The 25,423-nt window shown below is 42.2% G+C and overlaps 1 protein-coding gene across 1 annotated transcript in view; it reads left to right on the top strand.

The window, feature by feature from the left end:
• The window catches only part of LOC139727335 (solute carrier family 23 member 1-like), a 40,034-nt gene extending 19,211 nt beyond the window's left edge, over positions 1-20,823 (top strand). The window contains exons 2-12 of the mRNA XM_071638292.1: positions 6,147-6,304; positions 6,951-7,039; positions 7,728-7,795; positions 9,099-9,280; positions 9,757-9,877; positions 10,775-10,931; positions 11,851-12,104; positions 12,724-12,853; positions 16,354-16,497; positions 20,200-20,295; positions 20,570-20,823. Coding sequence (XP_071494393.1) covers positions 6,147-6,304; positions 6,951-7,039; positions 7,728-7,795; positions 9,099-9,280; positions 9,757-9,877; positions 10,775-10,931; positions 11,851-12,104; positions 12,724-12,853; positions 16,354-16,497; positions 20,200-20,295; positions 20,570-20,823 — 1,653 coding nt within the window. The remainder of the gene's footprint in view (positions 1-6,146; positions 6,305-6,950; positions 7,040-7,727; positions 7,796-9,098; positions 9,281-9,756; positions 9,878-10,774; positions 10,932-11,850; positions 12,105-12,723; positions 12,854-16,353; positions 16,498-20,199; positions 20,296-20,569) is intronic.
• The last annotated feature ends 4,600 nt before the right edge of the window (positions 20,824-25,423 follow it).

Raw genomic sequence — 25,423 nt, 5'->3', positions numbered from 1 at the left:
AGTACCTGCAACCATCGTGCGATTTGGCCCTCGGGATTTTTGAAGTTTAGCAGCCATCTTAGCGCCCCATGGTCGGTTCTCACTGTGAAGCGCTGCCCATACAGGTATTGTCTGAAATACTTCACAAAGTTTACCACTGCCAATAACTCTCTCCTGGTCACGCAGTAGTTTCTCTCAGGCTTGCTTAGTGCACGACTCGCGTATCCTATGACGCGTTCCTGGCCGTCTTGAACTTGGGACAAGACAGCCCCAATTCCACTGTCACTTGCATCGGTGTCGAGAATGAATTCTCCCTCTGCTCTCGGGTAACCAAGTACTGGCGAGGTCGTTAGCTTCTCTTTGAGCTTCCTAAAGGCAGCATCGCACTCCTGGTCCCAGTTGAAACTTCTCGTCTTTTCGGTCAGTTTATGGAGAGGTCTAGCGATCTCAGCAAATCCCTGTATGTAGCGACGGTAGTACGATGCCAATCCCAAGAAACTACGAACTTCTCGGACTGTTAGGGGTGTCGGCCAGTCATTGATTGCTCGGATCTTTTCCGGGTCTGTTGCGACTCCTTGCTCAGAAACTACATGACCCAAGAAGACAACCTCCTTCTGGAACAGGTTACACTTGCTTGGCTTTAGCTTCAAGCCTGCCGATCGCAACTGGTCGAATACCCGGCGTAGCCTCTCGAGCTCGTCTTCCACTGTGGGTGCAAAGATGATCAGATCATCCAAGTAGAGGAGCATGATTTCGTGCTGCAATCCTGCAAACACGGATTCCATCAGCCTTTCGAACGTAGAGGGCGCGTTGCACAATCCGAACGGCATCACCCGCCACTGGTATAGCCCGCATCTGGTCGAGAAGGCTGATTTTTCCTTGGCATCCTCATCCAATTCCACTTGCCAATAGCCGCTGGCCATATCAAGGGTGCTGAACCATTTTGCTCCTGCAAGCGATTGAATTGTGTCGTCGATTCGTGGGATGGGGTAAGCATCTTTGATTGTGACGTCATTGAGTTTCCTATAGTCTACACAAAAACGCATAGAACCATCCTTCTTTTTCACCAACACCACCGGAGAGGACCAGGGACTGGCCGAAGGCTCAATTATCCCCTGTTGTAGCATTTTGGTCACTTGCGCGTCGGCTTCTGCCTGTTGCCATCTCGGCAGCCGCCGAGGTGGTTGTCTGATCGGGGCAGCCGCCCCGGTGTCGATGTGATGCTTGATTTTTCCCGTCCGTCCCAAATCGGAGTCACTGGCGGCAAACACATCAATATAGTCTGTGAGCAAAGTCGTCAACTTTCCGCGTTCACTGTGTGTCAGAGCGGAACTACTCCGCTGAATCAGATCATCGATGTGCGCCGGTACTTCCTTGCCCTTCACACCACTCCTTTGTAGATTTAGCATTTGACCCTCTCGAGCTGAGCTCACCTGAACAGGGCGAATTGCTCCAACTCGCGTTCCCTCGTAAACTGTCATTGGTTTGGTTGTGGTGTTAAGTACACGAACAGGGAAATTATCATCTCCGGCATCCACTAGGGTATTGGCTACCAGCATGCCGTCATCCCTTGTCCCGTCCGCTGGCTCAACTAGACATGAACCGGTAAATGTCAACTGCTCCATTCCCCGTCCGGGAATAATCGCTTCGTGTCTACCGGGAATGACCATCGTTTTAGCTACCACCACTGTGCAAAAGGGTTCCGCTCTCTCGTTCGTCAGATTCACAATCTCGTCGCGGAGTCGCATGTGGAGCCCGTTCATGTCGAGCTCACTATTTGTCGCCAACAAAAAGTCCATTCCAATTATGCCAGCATTGTTCACATTTGCCACCAGCACTGGTATGCATACGCATTGTCTGCCTATTTTTATGTCCATCTCCGCGACACCCCTCACTCCTAAGTAGCTCCCATCTGCCTGACATATTTCAACTCTTGCCTGTTGTATCGCAGGTCGTTTTCTAAGAGGGATTTTCTCATATACCTCCTCAGATATAACAGTGTCGGACGAACCTGTGTCTACAAGGAAAGTCACTTTCAGTCCACATATTTCCCCCCCAACAAAGAGTCCTTTTCGCGATTCCTGCCGTGAATCCTTATCACGTACGTTTATGTTGGTTCCAGTTCCAGTCATTTCCGTTCCTTGCATTATCAATCTGTCTTTCACTGCGTGTAGGTGCGCGTTGGGCCATTCATTCTCACGTCCGACCTCCCCGCGACCCCACGGGCAGGTCCTCCCTGGTTTCCCGAATCATGCATCCCGGTCGCCGCTCCGCGTTCTGGGCACTCACGTTTCCAGTGCCCAGCCCTTCCACAATTGAAGCACACAGTTGAGCCCACTGGCCGTCTCATCGCACCATCAGCTCCTCGTCCACCGGTGGAGCGTTGAGAGTTATTCGATCCTCCTGAGTGCATTTCTTTTATGAGCAACTGTATGTGGGTAGAAAGTTGCTTCACCTCGTCTTGAAGGGCACTCATATCGTCACGCTCTTTGTTTGGATTTTCGACCAGCATCTTCCGGGTAAACTTGGATGCGGGTTTGCGGATGCCTTGTCTCTGTCTCTCGGCGGTGAGATAGGCCTCCGTTTCGATGGCGGCCCGTATCGCCTCATCGAGGTTCTTCGGGTGGGCTCGGAAGATGCCCGCCCTTATCTCCGATTCAGGGATACCGTCACTGAAATGTCCCCTAGCCAGTCTCTCATGGGCCTCCCTCGTCAACTCCGGATAGGCAAGCGTCGTTAAACGCCTGATGGCCTGCCCCAGTTCCTGTAAACTCTCTCCTGGTTTCCGAGTCCGCACCCTCAGTTCGGTGAGAAAAGTCTCTGCTTGCTCTCCTGGTCCAAATCGCTGCTCCAGCCTCCTCTGCAGGGCACTATAGTTTTGAAGGGTCCCCGCATCCAAATCCGCCAAAATCTCCTGGGCTGATCCTCGAAGACTCGCGGCCAAATATTGTGCTTTTTGCATTTCGTTCCACCCATTTATCCGGGCGCAGGATTCAAATGAGCCCGGTAATCTCTCCAGGGGCTGCCTCCATCAAATCGGTCCGGATGGAAACTTTGTTTCCGAATCATCACCCCCGTCGGTTGGCACTCTGCTGGCCGTTCCATTCTTTTTAACGGCCATGGCTTTTCGACGGTTGACGGTTTCCTCCCCTTTTCCTCCACCGTGATTCTCGGTGGAAACAAACTGTCAGATTCCTCATCCGACGATGTACTTCCCAGGGATTCAGTTTCATCATCCGACGTCTGTACCCCGGCCCTGCCTCCGTCATCATCACGTTTCGCCTCCCGAATTTTGGCTTGTGCGGACCTTGGAAAGTCAATTTCAGATTCCGCGTCATCTATCACCACTGCATCTGCCGCCTTCCCCGGCTGCATTGGAGGCTCCGACTCTGCCATATTGCAATACTAATGTTCCACCACAAAATGTTCACGTCTCTCAGTTCCGTCGATTTAAACCGCTACGTTCTGCAATTAGTGGTTCTTCAGCAACCTGGGATTCACCTAGCTTTCAGTGCCGTAGTCACCAACAACACCCTGCTTACGTCTCACCGTCCGTCGACACCACCGTGCTCTAGCTCTGCACCCCGTCGACACCACCGTGCTCTGGCTCTGCACTCCGTCGACACCACCGTGCTCCAGCTCTGAATCGAAGCACAACTGTTGCCCCTTTTTCAGCGTAGGTGTCCGTTCTGTCCCCAGTTTCCCGTCCTCCTTGTTTCGGTAAAGAAAGAATTGATTCGTAAAGCTGATCCCACTGCTGCCACCAATGTGGCGAAAAGGGGAAAATGATGGTCGTAGTGTGGACGTGTCCTCTGTGATATGATTTATAACCACGAACGTGGCGAGGAATATATCACTTATACACTTGTATGTGTGCATGTGTATACTCGTGTCCCTCTTGGATGTGGGTCTATATGTCTGTACGTTTTATATAGCACCAACATCATCATCACAACAGCGTCGTCTCACATCCGCACACACAAACGTTCCTGGTAGCGAGCAGTCTAAGCAGTCAGTGGGCAAGCAGCTCACGAATCAAACAGTTCATTTGGGAGTCTGAGCACAACTCAGATCTAAGTTTTATTACTCATGAAACTTGGTTTTAACAAATATCGAGTTGGGTAGTACAAAACATTAATACATCAAATCGTGACATGAAACACATGGGGAAAATGATGTTCGAGCCTGGCGGCACGAGGACATCGGGTGCTGCTCCTAATGTTTTTATTATAAGGCTCTGCCAGACCAAAACAGCATCAGCCGAGGTCAAGTTCTCACGACCTACCGTTATATTTGCCAACCCGAATTAACATACTCCTAAAAGGGGGACAGACTTAAAGGATTATAAACGGACTAGATTGACAGGGGAGGGGGGAGAGTTGGGCAGTGAGGAAACTCAGGATACTTGCGTTCACGGGCCGCTGCCCATGTTTATTACCGAGCCGATGCTCAGTAACCGACTGTGCTATCCTCTGTTCCTCACCGACTCCGAACAGCCGCCCGAAAGGGGGGGGGGGGTGCTTAACAGATTTAACTATAACGGGACTAAATTGACAGGGGAGGGAGGAGAGCTGGGCAGTGAGGAAGCTCAGGATACTTGCGTGCACGGGCCGCTGCCCATGTCTATTACCGAGCCGCTGCTCAGTAACCGTCTGTGCTATCCTCTGTTCCTCACCGACTCCGACCCGCCGCCCTGGCGTAGGCCGACGTGCAAATAAACTCGTGGCTTACAAACCAAAGTTGCTTTTTGCTCTATGCTGGGACTTGCAGCACCCAATGCCTCTACCTGACCAGGCCCGTACCTTGTTTCGAACTTGTCTGCTCTCTGAGATCCTCGTCGGATTCTCTCTGATTTCCAGACCAAAACCCGGACATATTTATACCCTTCCCGACCACTCAAATGGAAGGGCAGATAAAGAAAACCATTACATTACGTTTGGTCATTACTTCTTAATTAAAAACTACTCTCGTTTCTCCCATTTTAAACAAAGCAACCCATATAATCGATGACTAAAAATATCTCCGCTCCATCCCTTTGTTTAGATTCGGCGTCTGCTCTTACCGGCTTATCTGTTACCCTATCTGTAACACCACACTCCCCAGTACCTCCTTTCCGGGGTTTCATATAAAACATAAGTTGATTAACTCCTTATACCACAGAATAAATTGCTAGATGCCTTGGGCGTACCTTCTGCACATTCTCCCACAGGGAGTGACTTAATGCAGTTTTGGACAAGGACCCCCTGTTTGGGGAGGTTCCTTTAAACATATAACGAAATTAACACTTCCATTACCTAACCTCTTTTCTGCGGCATTACTGTAATGTGTTAAGGCTTAATAAGAGTTTCAGACAGGTCCCCATTGTTTTAGGTAGAGTCTTCGAAAAACATAAGGAGGTTAACTCTACCGATAACTGAATCTCTCGCATATATCTACTTTGTGCGTACAACTGAAACATCGGCAGTGTATGACTTAACGTAAGCTTCCCACAGGGATCTATTGTTTTTGGCTTCATAATAAAATATAAAAGGATAATTAACTCTTTACTTTCGGGAGTATTTAATTAATGTCATAAGGTAATGTGATTGCGACGCAGCAGTAAAAGATGCCTTAAACGTATACTCAACAAGCTGCCATTGTCCGCACTGGCACCTGGAAGTCTATGTGGTGAAAAGTATTAACTCTGTAAACCTCTATCTTTTAATCTGTAAATAGCTCTGAGAGTGAATGGCTTGTGCTGAGCGACAGGAAGCCTTCTCTTTTCCGGCCGTAGAGGGCCTGTCCTGGGTGCATTTTTGTTACAATATATATATATATATTATATATATATATGTCTCTTCATGTATGTCTTCTTCTTTTTGTTATTTCATTGACAGTACTGAAAAAGGAAATACGGCTTCCATTTATGAGCTTATAATGTACTCTTTCTGATCTATCACCTTTTGGCGGTGCTGTTAGATAACGTCATGTCAAGGTTGTATAGCTTGTTCTCTGACATCAACTACAATTTCGTAGCTTGAATGAGGGGCTGGGCTGGGAGTATCTTTCTCGGAGATGGAGTAGAGACGTCATAAAAGTATATAGTCATTCCCTTACACCGCCCCTCCGCTCTCTCTCTCCCTCTTCCCCTTTCTCTCTCTATACATCTTTCACTCTGCTTCTTCCAGCATTTCTTGGCAGATTTCACGAGCCTCTTTGCTACACCCCTCATCTTGGCGCCATATCTCTGTATCCATGGCAACCTGGACATCATCTCTAAGCTGGTCTCCACGCAGTTCGTGGTTGCTGGTATCCAGACCTTCTTGCAGACGACATTCGGATCAAGGTGCTCGCAAACAAACAAGCAAGCAAGCAAACAAACACACAAACAAACAAACAAGCAGTTTAAGTGGAGCTACATCAACATGTACCTTACAATTTACTTGAAAAAAAGAAAAGTTCTCGACTCTGAAAAAAAGAGTTGAGTATTCATGTCAATATTGCTGATGAAATCTTAATGAGTGATACGAATCAATCATATTCCGACATCACATCTGATAATTGCTGTATCCCTCCATTCTTAATCACTTTATTTTCCTATTTTCACATTGATATATCATGTTTATCATCGCACAAACAAAACATTTTTTAAACAAGTATGAAAGCAAATAATTATGTGTGATACTTGTTAAACAAATCGACATGTTTAGTGCACAGCGGAGTGATACCAAAAGTCAATATCGTGTTCTTTATAACGTTACCCTGAATCGATGCTCGGAGTGAGCTTCAATATTCAAAGAAAATGAAAGTGTAAAAAGTATCCACGCACTTGATATAGGTATCTCACAATCAAGGGGTGATAGCTTAAACTACATCATGTCAATATGTTTGACGATCCCTACGCATACGGTCTTGCAAGTGAAAAAAAAACCCAAAATCAGTAGTCTTGTGGTATCATGTCTTATTTTCATACTGTCTTACAAAATCTACAGACTTCCAATAGTTCAGGGTCCTTCGTTTACCTTCCTTCTCCCTGCCTTCTCTCTGATGAACGTCCGCGGAGATTGTCCGGCTGTGACAGGTGAGCACTCCTGGGTTTAAAAAAAAAATGTCTCTGCTTTTCTGAAAAAAAAAAAACTTCAACTGAGACGCTCAACCCCGATGAATTAAATCTTAATTAGTTGTCAATAGATCAACTGACCTGTAAATATTATGAAGCAGCACTGGCCTTCGGTAAGCACATGATCTCGTCACGCCTTACAGCACACGTCTCTTATCAAGTCATACGACAATCTCTTTTTGTTGCGGTGAGTGGACACCCACATTTTGCAACACCAAATATCCTTCTTCCCCTCTCAGGCACTATCATAAGTATCGAGCAGAAATGTTGGATCTGACTAAAACCCAGAAATGAACCAGGATTTTTTTAATCTTATAAACACAATACACGGAAAATTATTTTCGTGGGTTCCACCCTATCTTCCCATCGAAGGGGTGGGGAAAGAGCATTGCCCCTTGGCCCAACCAACAAGCACTATCCCCCTCCCCCCATCTGCATGCCACCGCCATCACCCCTACACACACACACACACACACAAACAAACAAACAAACAAACAAACAAACAAACAAACAAAAAACGTTCCGCGGCTTCTGCTCTCCCTATGATATAAACATTATAAAATTGTCATCGATGAGAGGTCCTCAAGCTTTCATTTTTAATGTTTGAGCCCTTTTTTTTTGTTTTATCATATTATGTATTTTTTTTCAGCCAACGCCACAAACGCATCTGAGATTCAAGAGGAGGAGATGAAGGAATACCAAGTCCGAATACAGGAGGCAAGTTTTGCCAAATATTTAGTTTGATAATAATGTCGTGAACGCGTTACTTTGCTGTGGGTGTATGCGCGTAGTACAGTGTAAGCCAGTTCGGAATTCAGTTTTGTGCATGAGCAATAGCAGAATTGGGTCATTTGCACCAACAGGGTATGTTGACAGTTTTTCATATTCACTGATATAAGGATCTGTGATGTAATGATCGTTCAAATGGACCTTGTAAACGATGCTTGCCAGCATATCCACATGATAGCCAAAGCGGCATTTGGCAATATCGATAGAAAAAAAAGGACTCCATGTATGAAAATCTTGACATCATGACGTCAGACGAATCGGACAGAGAGAAAAGACTTTATAACAAGGAAATAACGAAAACAAAGAAAACATTTTTAATACATTCAGTGCTAAGTAGTGAAATGGATGCTTTCCCAAGTGTTAATGAGTACGTACCATTCTGGGCCCCATTTCATAAAAAGTTGACGTGATAGAAACTCTTGCTTAAATGGCAGTTGTCATGGTAACGGCATGAATCCAGCTTCCTGATTGGCTGTCGATGTGGGAAGTTGCCATTCCAACAGGACAGGAGTTGCTACTCTAACACCTTTTATGAAATGGGGCTCATGTCACCTGGTCCACGCAAGTTAGTAACTTTCTTTGAATATGACTGATGAATTCCATCAGTCAAGCTTAATATGCATTATGTCATTTGAAAACAAGGTCATTTGTACCCATGTACACAATTTGCTAACCCCGAACTAGCTTATTCAATTCAATTCAGATTTTATTTCATTTTTTTTTACGAGAACATAGACATGAGGTTTCACAGGCAAAACAAAGCAAACCGAGAAGAGTATACAATAATTGTAGAACCTTATGATTATCATACATTGTCATGAAATCTGAAGCAATGAGAATGAAATAACGATACGCAAGCTGCGAAAAATGGAGGGACCCACTAAAGAGACAAATCTTGTACAATGTGGGCCCATCAGGTAAAGAACATCATTCAAAAAATAAGTCGATGCACAGGGAGGGAAAAAAATCAGTAGTAGCAGAAAAACTGTTGACTATGTACATAAGCAGTACTTTTGTAATCATGGCAATGGTAACAATCCCATCGAGTAGGATGCATTAATACTATTCGTAGGCACCACATAAATGCAGTCTTTGCTATCGATTATGAATTTACCATGTATTTGCTCAGGACATAAATTTATATCCATATCTTAATATGTCTTGTATACGGTAAAATAGCTAATGATGGTATCGTCAATTAATGAAGTCTCTTTATTGATCGTATATATAGCTGAGTGGAGCTGTCCTTGTCGCCTCCATTTTCGAGATCGTCGTCGGTTTCGCGGGCATCACCAGCCTGTTTCTGCGCTTCATTGGACCACTGACGATCGCTCCTACGATCGGTCTGATCGGACTATCGCTGTTTAACGTGGCGTCTTCGTACGCGAGCCAGCACTGGGGCATTGCTGGCCTGTGAGTTTATATTTTTACCTTGTGTATAAATTAACATAATTGGGAATTAGAACAAAATTAAAATAATTATCAGTTAAATCATTTGCTAAAAGTATATCACACACACATACACACACACACACACATATACACACACATATATATATAAAACACATCAACATTAGCGTACTTACCCCTATATTATCAATGTTTTACATCTATTTTATGCATATTTTCCTAGTTACTTCATTGATATGCCTTCATGCACCTATTTTTTTAGATGAATATTGTTGCGAGAATTTATAATAATTTTGTATTATTTGGATATGGAAAACTGAAATAAAACGAATATTTTGAGAGAAACGGAGCAGAGCCTGTTCCGGCCTGGTTATATAGTTTGTTTTGTTTTGTATTGTTTTGAAAATCAGCAGCAATTTTCAATAAAGTGTTTGGGATTCGGATCAAACTACAATTTTCTTCTTTCCCGCTCTTTGCAGCACGTTGGCTCTCATCGCTATCTTCTCGCAGTATTTAGACAGCGTTAACGTTCCCTGTCTCGGATTCGGGAAAACGAAGAGATTCAAGGTGGTCCGGTTCCCACTCTTCAAATTATTCCCGGTTCGTGTGATGATGATTAATTACAATTTTAATGTAATCTCATATGCCAAAATTGTAATGAACTGCACATTTCTGTTCATTCCTTTCATGAGGGCAAGAAGATACATGAAACAAGAGATTACGATTAAGCACTCTTTCTGAAATAGGTTGGTTTCAAAATATTCTAGTTCTTCAAACAAAACGAGCTATTACGCAAGTAGTGATTACAAAGCAACCAAATTATTAATGAGTACTAAGGGAATTGGTTAAGTTAAGCTGAAACGCTGAAAACACTTATCGAGAAATGCAAGAGAAGAGAATAGTTACGTTCAGACGGTGAACCTTAACCTCGAGGATAAACTTGTAGGTAAGTATGGGGCGCCAAGTGAAGCATGGTCTCTTTCGTTACGAAATAGGTCATTTGGTCAGGAAATGACAATTTCGTTGCCACAGAATGACAAACTTACGTTGGAGAAATGACAATTCCGTCATGAAATTGTAATTTCGTGGCGAAAGAGACCATGCAGACCATGCATAGAATTGTCTATGCCTGGCGATATAGCAACCTATTCAATGTAAATGAATACAGTCGAAATTTGTATTCAAAATGTGAAAAAGGATGGTACTGGCTATTTTTTATGTACACGTAAGGCCTACGGAAGATTACAGCCATTCACTCGATTGACGTCATGATCACGTGACGGATTGGGATATTTCCATGTATCCCAGGTATACCTATTATTGTTAGGAGATTTAGGCTCAAAAGCCCATACATTTAGATGGTTATACATTTCTGGACTTTTGTTATTTCTTCTGAATTTTTTTTTTCAATGTTGATTTTCCATAGTTTCTCGTATTCATAAAAACATGTGTTATCATCATATCTAAATTTCCATCGCTGATGCATTATATTTGTAGGTGGTGCTCGCGCTCTTCACATCGTGGCTGTTCTGCTGCATTCTGACGGTAACGAACGTGTTTCCTGACGACGAGTCTTCGAGTGGCTACCGGGCTCGAACCGACCTGAACCATGAACAGCTGTCTGCTACACCCTGGTACTACATTCCATATCCAGGTATGGTGTCTTTGAATGAGACAGTACAGCGAATTCCAAAGTAGCAGGCAGATACAGTAGGCCTATAACTTTGGGTAACTTGTTGGATGATGAAACTTTCTTAAGTGGCTATCACATGGGATTGGACACTAGATAGCGACGTGATGGCGGCTTGGGTCTCGCTGGTTGCGGAGACGTCCGCGACCAGCCAGGTCGCCGGGGAGTCACGAGACTCCAGATGGTCTTGGGGACGTCTCCATGACGTCTCCTTGGTTGCGGCCTAGTCAAGGAGACTAATCTTGCCCGCGACCTTTCGGAGGCCCATGACGGTGTAGAGACGTCGCGGAGACGTCTCTGCGACTAAGAGAACGTCTCAGAGACGTCGCGGCGGCGTCCCCGCGACTTCAGGGCGAATACGTGTAACCCTGTTTCTAGACGTCTCGGACGTCGTCCTGGAGTTACCCTCTTGGTGAGAACACCAGCCATTTTTAGTCGCAAGAGTCGTGGCAGTCGCGGCGACTTCTCTTCCACTGAGATATGCTTGAAATGAGTAGGGCCTACAGTATTCTCTACATGCAATAGGACAATGCCGTATACAAGTTAACTATAGTTTAGATTGTAGGCGGGACTTATAGTTAGGAGAATACTTTTACTTTACGTCTTGATACCTCAGCAGACTTCTGATGCATGATTCGCGCAGCCATATCTCGCAACGACCGTGATCTCCTTATGATGCAACACAAGGATAGTCATGTTAAACTATAATACACAAAATGGAGGACTGTCCAATTATCACACACGTGCAACCCTAAGCTTGTTCTCCTCTTGTGAATTGTCATGTAATATCAGAAGAAAAAAAAATTCCCTGCCAGCAACAGTCGAAATCGGTCCCAATTGCCATACAATTTTGTAATTCAACTCGCCTAATTATCTTACGCAGGTCAGTGGGGACCGCCACGGATAACTGCCCCCGGAGTTCTGGGTATGATGGCAGGCTGTACCGCTTCCATCGTTGAGTCCATCGGTGACTACTACGCATGCGCCAGAATAGCTGGCGCCCCTCCACTTCCGCCACACGCGGTCAACCGTGGGATAGGGATGGAAGGTGTCGGAGGTATAATCTCGGCCTTGTGGGGAACCGGTGTGGGTGCTACTTCGTATAGCCAGAATATAGGAGTCATAGGTATCACAAAGGTGAGAATAGCTTCCATAGGTTCACACAACAAAAGTAGTCAGCAACGGCCAAAAATACCAAATAAACACATACACGATCACTATACCGCTGCTGTAATTGACGCATATAAGTAAAGTTAATGAATATTATTATGTAGTTGTAGAGATTCGCCTCCAAACAATTACGTTTTGGGGTTTTCATTTCTATATCTGCTTGCATTACGCGTCATTATTTTGTTCTGCACAAAGTATACATACAACATAAAATTGATAAAAAGTATCTAAACGCTGAGTGAGTATTATCATTCATTTTGTTTGCATGAATATCCATAGGAGGACATTGGATATTTCAACCTGCATCTCGTTTGTATTTTCCATTCCAAGCACTAAAGGTATGACATTTCATAGGCTCGACAATCCCATACAAATCAGACAGGACAAAAGATGATAGCGGGATCGAGTGATGAGCAAGAGAGCAAGGAGGGGGGGGGGTCGAGAGAATCTATGAACATTGCTATCTTGCTGTCCAGTTTTACGCATATTTACCTATAGATTAACCACCACTTGACGCAGATTCGTGGCATGAGTACTTCCATATCGAACTAAAATGTGCTGTGTAATGTCACCATCAACGACGCAGGTGGGAAGTCGGTTCGTTGTGCAGGTGATGTCATTCATACTTCTCGTCTTTGGATTGTGGCTGAAAGCGGGCGCTGTTCTCGTGTCGATCCCAGCTCCAGTCATCGGGGGCGTTATGGCTGCAACGTTTGGTGAGTTGCCGAACGATTCAGTTATTTTGATCTCATTCTGTGAACTCCTGATAGGGAAAATTCGGTTTACAAAGTAGCCTGTGACACTGGCGTAGGCAGGGGGGGGGGGGGGATGGGGGCGGTTGCCCCCCCCCCCCCCCCCCTAAGATTTGGACCGGGGATTTGGGAGGCGGAAAAAAAAAATGCGTGTATACTGTATGCATGCACATTAAGCGGGTCTCCTTTGCAACCTTTCATCAAATAAGATATTTCTTTTTTTAATATTTCACTCAAAGTGTGCACCAGATCGTTGAATTTCAATTCAAAATATGCAAAATCTCTCGTGCTTGGGAGGGGGTATCCCCCTCCCAAACCCTCCCCCTCTGTGCCTCTTTCCCTAGCTAAGTACACTTTTTAGATTAAAAAAAATTCTGAATAATTCTGAGTGCACAAGACTTATCACTTATATTCCGAAAACTGAAGGTTCCATCATGTATCTTAAGGGGAATTTCCCCTTTTAATAGACTCTTTCCTCCCTCAGCCCCCCCCCCCATCATTTTTTTTTTTGGTGATTTCCCAAATGTTGATTCCATATACATATGCGTATACCAGATATCTCAATTTCAACCTTAAAAAGATAAAAGCTCCATCGGAAGGGAAGGGTGGAGATAACACTCGCCAACGCCTTCTCCCTGCTCGCCCCCCCCCCCCCCCCAGAAATGCAAAGAAGTAGACTGTGGCTACACCCAGATCGCTTTATTTCAATTCTAAAACGCAAAAGCTCCGTGAACGGGAGGGGGAATCCCTTCCCCTAAGCTCTACCTCACTAGACTTTATACATACGCACAGATGGTGCACATTCGGAATAAGAGCTAAATTCCGTGATTTTAACACTTCGATGAAAAAGTATTGCATCAAAAATTTTGCACCAGATCGCTGAATTTCAGGTCTGAAAACGCAAAATCACCTTCGTGTGGGAGGGGATATGCCGCTATCTACACCCTCGTGTGCATGCTTTTTCTGTTTGATTGCTGAACAGACAGCGTTCATGATATTCAGTGTAAGAATTAATACAAGAAGACTAGTGTATTTAAATTATACCATTTTATAGGCAAATTGTTTAATAATAATCTACACTAAAATATACTGCAACCTTAAACACGTGGGACTGTTTCAACTCGTTAAAACACGCAAGAACATGCATCAAATTGCACCATTTGCAACATCAAAATGTAAAAAGTTCTCACCGTGAGAGGGGGACACCCCCCTCCCACACCCTCCCCTACCCCCTCGCTCGCTCCGCTCGCTCGGGTTCAGTCGCGTTCATGATATTCACTGAAGTGTATGTAAATTATACCATTTTATAGGCAAATTGTTCAATAATAATCTACACTAAAATATATTGCTACCTTAAACAAGTGGGACTGTTTTATGTCGATAAAACGCGCAAAAACATGCATGAAATTGCACCATTTGCAAAAGCAAAATACAAAAAGTTCTTACCGTGGGAGGGGGGACACCCCCCTCCCACACCCTCCCCCCCCCCCCCTCGCTCGCTCCTCTCGCTCGGGTTCAGTCGCGTTCATGATATTCAGTGAAAAGAATTAATACAAGAAGTGTATATTTGAATTATACCACTTTATAGGCAAATTGTTCAATAATAATCTACACTAAAATATACCGCTACCTTAAACAAGTGGGACTGTTTCACGTCGATAAAACGCGCAAAAACATGCATCAAATTGCACCATTTGCAACATCAAAATGCAAAAAGTTCTTACTGTGGGAGGGGGGACACCCCCTCCCACACCCTCCCCTCCCCCCCCCCCCCCCCCCCTCGCTCACTCCTCTCGCTCGGGTTCAGTCGCGTTCATGATATACACTGAAAGAATTAATACAAGAAGTGTATCTAAATTATACCATTTTATAGGCAAATTGTTCAATAATAATCTACACTAAAATATACTGCTACCTTAAACAAGTGGGAATGTTTCACGTCGATGAAACGCGCAAAAACATGCATCAAATTGCACCATTTGCAACATCAAAATGCAAAAAGTTCTTACTGTGGGAGGGGGGACACACCCTCCCCTCCCCCCTTGCTCGCTCCGCTCGCTCGGGTTCAGTCGCGTTCATGATACTCAGAGAAAAGAATTAATACAAGAAGTGTATCTAAATTATACCATTTTATAGGCAAATTGTTCAATAATAATCTACATCAAAATAAACTGCTACCATAAACAAGTGGGACTGTTTCACGTCGATAAAACGCGCAAAAACATGCATCAAATTGCACCATTTACAACATCCAAACACCCCCCCCCCCTCGCTCGCTCCGCTCGCTCGGGCTCGGTCGCTTCGCTCCCTCGCACACTAACCGCCCCCCCTAAGATGAAATCCTGGCTACGCCGTTGGCCTGTGATAGAGGCGCCTGTGATAAAGACACTCATCCCTAAGTATCTACGAGTAGGTACTACTCTCAAGCTAAAAAAGAAGACTGTGTACATGCTGTAATGTTAACGAAAATTGTCTCCGCGAAAGGTTACGCCTTCTGTAACGGAATACCCCATCTAGTAGCTATTTTACTATAGAGACTTGCATGAAATTGATAGATATATGCATATCACTGATCTACACGTAACAAAATATTGAAATCTTGCGTAATTCCACTGGATTCAAAGTAAGCTCAAGTACTATATTTCACATCAATTCCAATAGCTTCATAGAAGCTTTTGTACTTATGCCCCTCACAAGGTGTGTGAAAGCAGGACTACATGGTAAGAATTATTATTACTTTTTCTGTTTCTATTTAGTTTTTCACTCGAAATTTGTAAATGTTTTCTAAATTCAGAGTGATGCAAAAGAAAGTCCCCTGGATATTAGAGAACAGAAATTATTTCCAGGGATAAGATTAAGTGTCGTATAAAACTTAATGGCATTCAAAAAGTTGTTATAAGAAACCGGCATTACATTTTATTGATTTCTTATTTCATTTTCATTCATTAGCCTTGGTGTCTTCTGTAAAGTTTTGTGATAATACATCTGTATATAGGTCACTTTTATTGCAGATTAAAGAAATGTAGAGGCACGCCAAAAAAAAAAGGCGAGAAAAATATCTGATTGCTTGTAAAATTATTATTTGAGTAAAAAATGAATACAAACGTGCTGAATCTCTTGTGCAATTGAAGTGTTTGTCAGTTTGATATAGTAAACATTAACACTCAAACATTAATATGCATGTAGGATATACAGATATCAGTGACAAAATACCACTGATGACGTTATTATCAACGTTGATGCGTATTGAGTAGGACAGATTTACACAATAATCTTCCGTGTACCCGTTATTGATGATTCCAATAAAATCATTATACACAGCACACCCGTTCCTGCTAGCAATTGGTTAATATAGACTGTCTAAATATACTCAAAATGTTGTTCAATTTAAGTTTCTCTTTGAAATCACAGAGATAGTGCATAGCGTACTCTCTTCCACGATTCTCCTCGACCGCTTGTTTTAGGTATGGTGGCCGCCGTGGGTTTCTCCAACCTCCAGTTTGTCAATTTGAACTCGTCCCGAAACCTCTTCATCCTGGGAACAGCGTTCTACATTGGAATAGCTGGCCCTACCTACATCAACGAAAACAGGGACTCCATCAACACAGGTCACTGCCATCACCCATCGGAACAGCATTAAACAGTTTTGCTTATTCATCCATGCAGCTCCTCATCAGCGAGCTAGATACCGCTAACGGTAACGCTAATTAGGCAAAAATGGTGTTCCGCATATACGCGATACAGCTGTTTCCAATGTCCAACCCGCGAGGATGCGTTGTCTTAGCGTTCGCGTCGCATATCTAAAACTCGCTATTTACAGGATCTTGCCCAACCTGTAATTACCGAGATTGTGGAAAAATTCTTTCATTCCCATTTATTCATAACCCCAAACCTGTTTGACTAAATCTACACAATTGAACTATCCGTATGTAATGTGAACATTTAAACAAAAACTTTGACTGCAGGTTGATTTCACGCTCTGGCAAGCTATTTTTGGTTCAATTCATCTCAATTTATTTTGTTTTGTAAAAAAAAAGAACATCAAATAAAGTTACTTGACTCGTTGATACATATTATGCTAAAAAGAAGGTCAACAGGATTTAAATCAAATTCTAAACAACTTTATACGTTAGGCTGAAATCATGTTTTGATAAACATGTAGGAACCAATGAATTACAAAAGAGCATGAAATTTCAGTTCTGGAAAGAAAATAAAATTCCCCCCCCCCCCAAAAAAAAAAGAGAAAAAGAAATAAAAATGTCATGTATACTGTAATAGGCCTACCTTAATGCCGTTTTTCAATTCAATTCAATTCATTTGTTTTCATTCTTCTTCTTTTTTCTTTTTCAACAAAAACATAGCACAAGATAAATCAGGCTTTTCATCATAAACAAAGAACATTATATTTTTTGCCTTTGCAATGGTGTAGGCGCGCTTGTAAAGTGCGCACACGCATATAATTGTGATTGACTTCGTTCTATTTCATTTACTTATTTCATTTCCAACAAAAATGCAGTTGCACTAAGACATTTGAATACACATAATTACATACAATTACTACAACATTGTAATCAAGGAAAACACTGTGATATAAGTACAATAGATTGTTTGAAACGGAAAGACTGCGGAAATGCACGGCTCGTGTTTTGCTGTCTCCTCATAAACGATATGTAATTGTAAAAAACTTAATACAAAACTAGACAAATTGCCTCAAAAATAAAAGAAGACAAAGACACAAACAAATAAACAAACAAACAAACACGAGGAAGCTCGCATGTAGCAAAAAAAATATATATTTATGAAATGCACTGTGCTAATCTAAAAACGAACGCTCATCCAGTTGATTTTCCAATCAGATGAACCTTTTCAGCGAACTGTGCTAATCTATTTGCTTGTGTCTTGTCTACTTTAAAGGGTGTGTACAGTTCTGGTCGAGGTGAAGATTTAGCTTTTAACGTTTTGCGAAATATTCAGAAACCATTCTATAAGATGTCAAAGAGCATGCAGTTCTAAGGGGTATCAAAAGTTTATTAGATGAAAATCGGTTTTGAAATGGCTGAGATATCCAAAGACAAGGTGAAACAAAGAGATCCTAATAAAGTTGTGGCATGTCGCCTTTTATTATTAGCACTTTTTGTCAAATAAACGTTGAATCCTTCTTAAAATTCCATGCTCTTTTATATTTCATAAGAGGCTTTTCATTACCTCACTTAGGAATGTTCAAAACATGAATCCCTACCTCAACCAGTACTGTACAGTCCCTTTAAAGGGATAGTACAGTATTGGTGGAGATGAGAATTGGGCTTTTATCTTTTTGTGAGATACCAAGAAAACACTTATGAAATAGTACGGAGCATACCATTTTAAGAGGAATTCAGAGTTAATTTGATGAAAATCGGGTTTGGAATGACTGAAACATCCAAAAACAAAGTAAAACAAAGTGATCGTACTAAAATGTGGGTCCCACACTTTATTAGAATTGCTCTTTTTTGGATATCTCAGCCCTTTCAAAACCAATTTTCATCAAATGAACGTTGAATTTTTCATGGCATTACGTGCTCTTTCATATTTCATAAGAGGTTTCTCATTATCTCACCAAAAAATGTTAGAAACCTGAAATTAGGTCTCAACCAAAACTATACGATACCTTTAATCCTTCGTCTTCGTCTTCTTCTTCTTCTCTCTGTCTTTCTGCCCCTACAGACCCATCCGATCTGGCAGAAAATCAACAATTTTCGTACTGCAGTGTCCACGTGCGAACTCGTGTGCTGAATGTATGATAAGCCGTGGTCACACTGGCAGACGATCGAAAAGTTTACGATTGCTATCTTTCAGATCTCGAAGTGTTATTGCCAGTGTAACTTCCCGCGAAACTTCTCGCGAAACTCTTCCCGCAACTTCCCACTCAAACTATGGATATTGACCCCATCCCCACCAAACTTCTCGATCTTTTTCCAGGGTGAACGCTAGAAGCTGAAACTTCGCGAAATTTGTCACGTGACCTGTCCAGTCCACCACCTGTTTTCGGGCGGTGCCTATTTTGTGTTATACAGGTGTTCATTGTTACGTCACAATCACTAGCAATCCGACGACGCGCTCTATCTTCTTTCTTTGGCACGCGCACGACCCAAACTTCTCGATAAAGTTTGGCTGCCAGCAAAGTAATACGTAGGATGACGGATCTTTGCTGCCAGTGTGAACGGATGACTGAAGATCACGAAGACTTGCGATCTTGAACTTGGTTAAGGCCGTGTCACACCATAACGCGGGCTTGTGGCGAGGAGGTAGTTTCCAGCACGTATAAGATTTTCAGCGGGCGAACAAGAATGTTTGCAATTTTCATTCATGCCTTGTCATACCTTACGGGGGAACTTCTGCGGCTTGACTTGCGGGGAAACAAATTTACTCCAAGGAGCTCTCCGCAGTTGGTCCGCACCTGACAGTATCTAGCGCGTAGTTGCCCGGAGGTGCTCACGCAAGTCCGATTTAACCGCAGCCAAGTTTTGAGCATGACCAAAACTTTTTCCGGGTGAGTCGCGGGAATGCCCGTAGAAGTCCACGCAGAACGCCAGTAGGAGACCCTTAGCGGCAGTACTTCCCAGGCAATTCCCACGCAGGTACTTCGCAGTCCCGTATGCAGCCAAGATAATGAAATTCTGTGAGATTTCAGCCATTCCGTTAGAGAAATTCCTTCACTGAGTTGTCAGCCCCCACGCGACTGGTACAAAGGTCACACAGTATACTCGCAAGCATAACGCGTCCAGCAAGTAAGACACATGCGCTGACTCGCACAAATCCTTTCCGCCCTCAGGAATGTCCGGTATGCTAAAAAAATCCATACACGTAACAAGCCCGAGTAGCTTGCCCGGAAAGGTGTGACAGGGCCTCGAACACGGTTGCGGGTAAAAAAATATGCGTGCTCACCTCCGGGCGACTACTTTTGAGATACATGCTAGGTACTGCCATGTGCGGATATCTACGGGGACCTCCGGGGAGTCAAAATTGTTCTTTGCAAGTCGCACGCAAGGCTGGTGTGACACGGCCTTAATCTTCTGCCACTGTGACCGCGGCTAGTGAGTATAAATTGCGGCGAGCGCGAGCGGGTCGCAATATCATGCATTCGCATAGTATGCTTGCGCGAATGGGACACGTAATCTTTTGGTGGATTTTGCTGTCAGGTCGGATCGGTCTGTAGTCAATTTTATTGCCATGCAAGAACTTCAGTTAAAAATGAGAGCATGCGCGTAAGTACAGCTAGTAATGAATACACTATTCTTTTAACACGATCCTTGTGACTTGTTATCATGCAGGTTCTGAGACGTTTGACCAAATCTTGGTGATCATTTTGGGCACAAGCATGTTCCTAGGTGGGACAGTCGGCTGCATTTTGGACAACACCATTCCTGGTAATTACTTCTTTTTGAAGAAAAAAAAAGTAGAACACAAATGTGTACTGGTAATGCTCTCTCAAAGATTAGACATTGTGGCATCTGTAAAATGTAAATAAGGTAACATTTTTGCAGGACCTATACATTGTGCGTGCTTACACTGAAATACAACAAGGGGCAAACTATACAGTATTCTATTATCGCTTCTCGGGATTTTGGCTAAGATCATGACTTTATTGTGTAGTATTAAGTCGCACAATGTTTAGTCTCGTTGATTTTTATGGCCAAACAGGTTCCCCGGAAGAGCGAGGAATGATCAAGTTCAGCAAGATGCAATTCCAGAAAGACGACGAAGTCGACGTCGAAAGCGACCTGGGAGAGTCTGGAGATGACGTCACTTACTTGGTGAAAAAGTGCTACGACTTTCCCTTCGGTATGAAAGCTGTCCGACGGTGGAAATGGACCAAACGAGTGCCTTTCTGTCCAACTTTCACCGGGTTTCGGAACCCCTTCGCGAAAGTAAATCGCTGCAGACCGAAGATATAATGATAATGATAATAATAAGGTCTTATTTTTCCAGGGTAGCCTCTTCAGTGTTGCCACTGCTCTACCAGAGGGCCCTGCCATTATTATTATTACCCTAGCGTTGCCAGGTACCCATTTATACACATGGGTCGAGAGGGACATTGTGGGTAAAATCATCTTGTCCAATAAGGACGTAAGCGCTGATCGGGACTCGAACTCGGATCCTCCGATCGGAAGTCGGGAGTCTTAACCACTCTGTCACAACGCCCCCATAAATGAAATGAAATATGAAATGAGTTCAGGCAACTTCGCGATGCAACAGCAGAGAAATGATATACATGCATACTATAATGATACAATTTAATATAAACCATGACCGAGATCGATCAATCTGCGGATCTGCCCGTGTTATGTCCAGTTCTGAACACATTTTCGTTCACTCCTGCATGTTTGTATGGAAGAAGATAATATGAGCATTTTGTGTGTTCGGTGTGTGTTGTGGGAAATATCACGTGATTATATAAAAAATTGGTTTACTTTGGTTGTAATTATATCTTTAAATATTTCTAAAGCTATACTCAGAGTCTTCCAATACCTCGTCTATTTGCTCTATAGAGTATAACATACTGTAGAGGCAATCATGAATATTATATTATGATGTTGACACCTCAACGTAAAAATATTATATACTATTTTCTCTGCGTGATATTCTAACTGAAATCTGAAGCTGTTCAAAAAACAAGAGCTTTTGCTTGCACATGATAAAATCCAACAATGGAATCATAACTTGTAATTCTCATTTTGGTTTTAAGTCAGTTAGGGCCTATCTACTAAAAATGTTCAATACATTTAGAAGTCAGTATTTAGATAAAGTGTAAGTTGACACATTATGCTTCGCTTCATTTCCTTGGTGAAGGATTTTATGTATTACCTTTAGAAGAAAGATTTTCTATAACTTAGAAAGTTCCTGTTGAACTATAACCAGATAACTCTGGTTGACGGTTGATGTGTACGGTATTTAGAAGGATGATCTTAAATCTAGTGCAAAAACAATTTTATTATAATAAAGATAATATAGATGTCATCACATCTTTATTTTGCTCTCTTGTGCACCGCTACAAGAATGGGGAAAATGAAAAAATTTAGTAAATTAGTATTCTACAGACGTCATATTATATGGCTTTATTATTACATGGAATTTGGGTGAATTCAGTTAATACTCTACTGGAAGTGCTTGTCACGTTGATCTTCCACAACATCGTCAGTATTATCTTTATTCTTATATTGTCTGTTTGTATGATCGTCTTGAACGTCCGTCCTCAAAAACCTTCTTGGTACTCTTTAGCAAATACACAAGAAGACACACTTTTTAAGAGTTTAATGGTGATGCGGTGATACTTTTTCAATGACAAGGCCAGTGTAAGGTTGATTTATTCTGGAGAATGTTTCTTGTTGGAAAATTTAAGAATAAATGATATTTGACAAGTCTATTCGAAAAAAGACGCGTCTCTCGATCATAGTGTCTGATATTGGAGGTGTAGCCTATTTTGATATTTCACTTGATTACTCGCATTTGGCTAAAATATCGGCTTTGCACACAAATATACGTGACCTCTACAGGGCAAATAACGTGGTACGTGCTGCATTTTGTCTTTTCATAATCATCTAGCAGTCTAGCGGGACAGATGTACGCAGAGAAGTACTTGGGAAAACAGATCGGATTTCAATTTGTACCATAAGAAGGGTCAATCAACGAGGTAAACCCTGCCATTTCTCGTTATCTTCAATGCATTCTTATCAGATCCGAAAGGAATCAAATTTCTGGGGCCATTATTCGCGTTGATATTCGTCACACTCGTCCGTGATCACGGTGGTGAGGGGAAAGGAAACTTTTAAACTGCTTTTTTTTTTCGAAATACCAGGACGTCTCTGCCTCCTCTCTTCAAATCCTTGGTATCTCCGCACAAGTACATTTTGGACTCGTGCTATGTATCAAATTAAAACAGAGTAAAAAAAATGCCATGTCATCAGAGAATCGGCCACTCCCGACTTCTGGCTGCTTTTGAGGTACTGTACTGTATAGCAGGTGACATTTACTTCGTCAACTACTGGACTCTTGGATGGAGGTCATCACTGCTTGAGTTGATTGTATAGATCTTCAAGCTTCTGCGTGTGCTTTAATGGGAATTGCCTGCCGTGACGATATTATGCTGCTGCTTTACAGCGTCTCGTATAACCCTATGAACTAATTCAGTCTTTGAATACATATTGACCTCCGTGATTTTCCTTAATAAGAAAAAAATAACTGTTGTAAATTGGAAAGTCATCCCCGTCGTTTGAGACTTCGTCACAATGTTGGCATCATTGGTGAGAGGTACGGAAGAGATAGTGCTCGATGAACTGAAGACAGAAGCTACCCGTCATCGGACAACACCATCGACGTCGAAGAAGATGACGAAAGAGCTCGTGCCGATGTGATCGTCTATAGCAGACGCCTATGTTATACGGGATCAATAAAATCCTCCGTGGTCCAGCACGATTGTGTGTTGTTTTTTCTTCAGGTAACTCAAGCAAAACTCATTATCCTATTCAAGTTAACTTTAATAGCCAAAGCATAAACACACAGACCAGTTGAAAGGCAAATCCGGATTACTGTAGTTCAAAGTTGGCCTAAAAAATAAGGAAAATTTGACAAGCACAACAGTGAAACTTGACCAAAATCGGATAAAGATTAGGGAAGTTATATATCGTGCAATACTATAGCTCAATTCCATCTCTATATTTAACCATGCAGGGAGGTTTGGGAAATCTGTTCAAATCCCTTGTAAACTGATCAGATAAACATGATTTTTTTTAAATGTTCGCGATCGTGTTTATTTATATATTTGATTTGAAAGATCATGCATAATTAGCATTTTCAAGACAGACGTATCTCTCTGACGAAGGGTACGATTACGAGTGATACAGTTTCTTATGAGTTCACGTAGAAGGCATGGTGAAGTTCATTAGCAATTAAATCTTACATTAATATGTCTTTGTTATAACAGGACAAGTTTATGCTTAAACGAGGTTATGCTGCAGAGAACACGTCTAGCGAAAATGAGACAATTCATGGTGATCTCATGTAATTTGAGACGATTCAAATTTACAATGTGTTTGTGTGTATAATGAAGGCAAAAACGTCTGTAATGAAGCTATACAGATATTGCAATGAGGAAACTCATAGTCAGTAGAATGTAGAAGACTTTACAGAAATAATATTTAGCCAGGGTTTGTTCAGCCTTTAGTGTTTCAAGACAGAACTTTGCCCAAAATAATGATAAAATTCAAACTGAATTAACGTCTAAGAGCATCACGCCAAGAGAGCCTCAATTCATTGTGTGCAAATTAGTAGGTACAGTATTATCAAATATGATGACAACTATCATAAAGAAAAACAAAATAAATGCAATAGTGTAAACCAGAACAAAGCCTAATGCCCTGTTTACAATGTATAGCAAAAATGAGTGGAGCTTGAAAACTTGTACAAAATAAAAAAAGAAAATGCAATCCATTTGCTTTGTGACTGGCGTTTATTCTAGACTTTTCATGAAAATTGATGAACATATTGCGGGTTTAGTTCCTTCTTATAGTTGCATTTTAGATGTAAGCTTTCCGGGCTTCTATATCATTTACAATGTCATGAAGAAGGTGGTAACATTAGCAACAAACGTAACTAAAACTGTCGCAAATTACTGTATTACTTGTGTCTCAAACATTGATTAAATAGGACTCGAAGGGAAATTAATTCGAGCGGTCGCATGCCAACGAAACTTGAGGTTTTGTGGTCACTCTTGAAGCACTTCATATAGTTTGGTTCCAGCATTGCTTTCTCGTTTGTTCGCGTGTTTGTTTGTTTGTTTATTTGTTTAAATTTTGAAATGTATTCCAAGACAGTATATACACATGTGCAATGAAAACGGAAAACGCTTAATGACCAGTGAGTATATTAGGGTTTTTTATGTATACGAGACACATCCCTTCAGCAAATTTACTCATAATGTTCTCAGTACGTTCGTTGTTCATATTGAACAATTTTTCCCCCTGATATCGAAATTTGAATCAACTGATGCAAATTCACGCTTGGTTATTTGAACGTTTACGGGAGTCAGTCAATGGTGCAGTGTTGGAAAACATTAGCAATTGAATGAAACGACAGGGATAAGCTGGCATAATCAAAATAGAAAAAATCTCATTTTATATTGCCCTCAACAAGTCATTGTTCATTTTTATGGTATTTGTTTTAATGAGCAATGGTGTATAAGCTATGGGTTGCTTCTGAAGTCCAAGATGCACAGAAGCGGTATAAACTGATTGCATTTTTTTTTTCGTTGACTCCCAGTGAAGGTACCTGTTGTGCGAATGAAAAAGTGATAGTGCAATGTGGACTGCCAAAGTATAAATGGCAACTTATAAACAAAGGTTGATTTAGATTTTAATCCTTATCACAACGCTTTCTAAATTGTCGACTGAAATGTTGTATCAGATAATGGTGTTGTTGTTTTTTCATCATATAAACTTTGAATTCCTCGTAAACTGGTATGTTCTGTACTATATCATAAGTGTTTTTCTTGGTATCTCG

Source organism: Diadema antillarum, unplaced genomic scaffold (genome assembly GCF_040938485.1).
Source record: "Diadema antillarum isolate AM-2024a unplaced genomic scaffold, OU_Dant_1.0 seq00000126_RagTag, whole genome shotgun sequence".
Taxonomy (NCBI): Eukaryota; Metazoa; Echinodermata; class Echinoidea; order Diadematoida; family Diadematidae; genus Diadema; species Diadema antillarum.
The sequence above is the reverse complement of the archived record's forward strand: the minus strand, read 5'-3'. Positions and strand labels throughout refer to the sequence as shown.